The sequence below is a fragment of the Octopus bimaculoides genome, chromosome 3 (genome assembly GCF_001194135.2).
Source record: "Octopus bimaculoides isolate UCB-OBI-ISO-001 chromosome 3, ASM119413v2, whole genome shotgun sequence".
Lineage (NCBI taxonomy): Eukaryota > Metazoa > Mollusca > Cephalopoda > Octopoda > Octopodidae > Octopus > Octopus bimaculoides.
The window spans coordinates 150,524,159-150,525,773 of record NC_068983.1 but is presented as its reverse complement, the minus strand read 5'-3'; the positions used below and the strand labels follow the sequence as shown (position 1 = coordinate 150,525,773).

At 28.7% G+C, this 1,615-nt stretch overlaps 1 protein-coding gene across 2 annotated transcripts in view; it reads left to right on the top strand.

Moving 5' to 3' along the window:
- Positions 1–71: 71 nt before the first annotated feature.
- Positions 72–1,615, top strand: part of LOC106873711 (dual specificity mitogen-activated protein kinase kinase 4) — a 95,485-nt gene continuing 93,941 nt past the window's right edge. The window contains exon 1 of one of the 2 annotated variants that reach the window (XM_014921183.2): positions 72–248. In XM_014921183.2, coding sequence (XP_014776669.1) covers positions 203–248 — 46 coding nt within the window. In that variant the 5' untranslated portion in view covers positions 72–202. The remainder of the gene's footprint in view (positions 249–1,615) is intronic. The other variant, XM_014921185.2, reaches the window with a different exon arrangement.

The window sequence follows — 1,615 nt, the reverse complement described above, 5'->3', positions numbered from 1 at the left end:
TATATATACATATATATATCTATATATAAAGATAGATAGACATAGACAGAGACAGAAGTAGATATAGATGATATATATATAATTACATATATATCCATATAAATATAGATATATAAATACAGACTTATACATACATACATACATAATATTTTTAAAGGTTCATTTTAGCGTTGCAGGCAGACAAAACTGGAAGATTAGGAAAATGCCAAGAGAAAAAGAAATCTTCAAGAAATACAGAATTCCTCGAGGTATGTCAAAATTTACAGATGTACTATGGAAGCAAACTGAATTTTACGTGTTCATTTTTTACCCTTTTTTTTTCTTTTGTATAATAATTGTTTTTGTTTACTTCTCTGTATGTATATACATACATATATATGTGCATACATACATGCATGCATAGATATACATACATGCATATTCACATACACACAGACACACACATATATATATATTTATATATATCTATCTATATACTTTTGTAAATGTGTGTTTGCATGTGCATGTGTGTGTGTGTGTGTGTGTGTGTGTGTGTGTGTGTGTGTGCGTGCGTGCGTGTGTGCATGCATGTCTAAGCTTCATGAAAATGTTTACACACAACTGTATTCAGACATATAAGAGCTGAAATCGTAAGAAATGTCAAATACTTTCAACAAGGAACGAAAGAGATGATAGAAGTAGTATAACATAAGGAAAAATATTATTAAACAGAATGTATGTGTTAGTATATATGTGTGCGTTTATACATGTATACACATATGCACAAGCATGCACACACACACACACACACACACACATAGATGCACGTGCACACAGATGCACATGCACACACACAAATATATACATATACATGATGGCTAAAATGTGTGTATGTATATATGAGTGTTTGTGTCTGCATGTATACATGCATAGATGTGTGTTTATGTGTGTGTGCATGTATGCAAATATATTTGCATATATATATGTATATATATATATTACATATATATATACATATACATGCATATATATATATATGTATATACATGCATATATATATATATATAGATATAGATATAGATATATATATATATATATATATATATATATATATATATATATATATATATATATATATATATATATATATATATACATGCATGTGTGTGCGCATACATGTGTTTGTGTAATAATACATATATATGTGTGTGTGGTGTGTGTGTATATATATATAGACATACATATATATATACATATATATATATCTGAGTGAGACTAGGAATGCATTATATCCATAGCTAAACACATGTCATACAACATCATATATGTACATAATGTATGCACACAAACACACACACACACACACACACATACACACACACATACACACACACACACACAAACAAGAGCTGACCAAATGAAACGCAAGTAAATGAGAATGCACAATGGCAAAGTGGTTCCAAAGGAGATTAATAGTTGGTAACACAGTTAAGACAGCTATGCTATGCAAGCTGAACAGAGGCTAATGAGTGAGTAAAAAGAAAACTTATACCGAAGATAGAGTACACTTCATATATATATATATATATATATATATTAAGAATAGTATTTATGTGTGCACATACATGCATATATA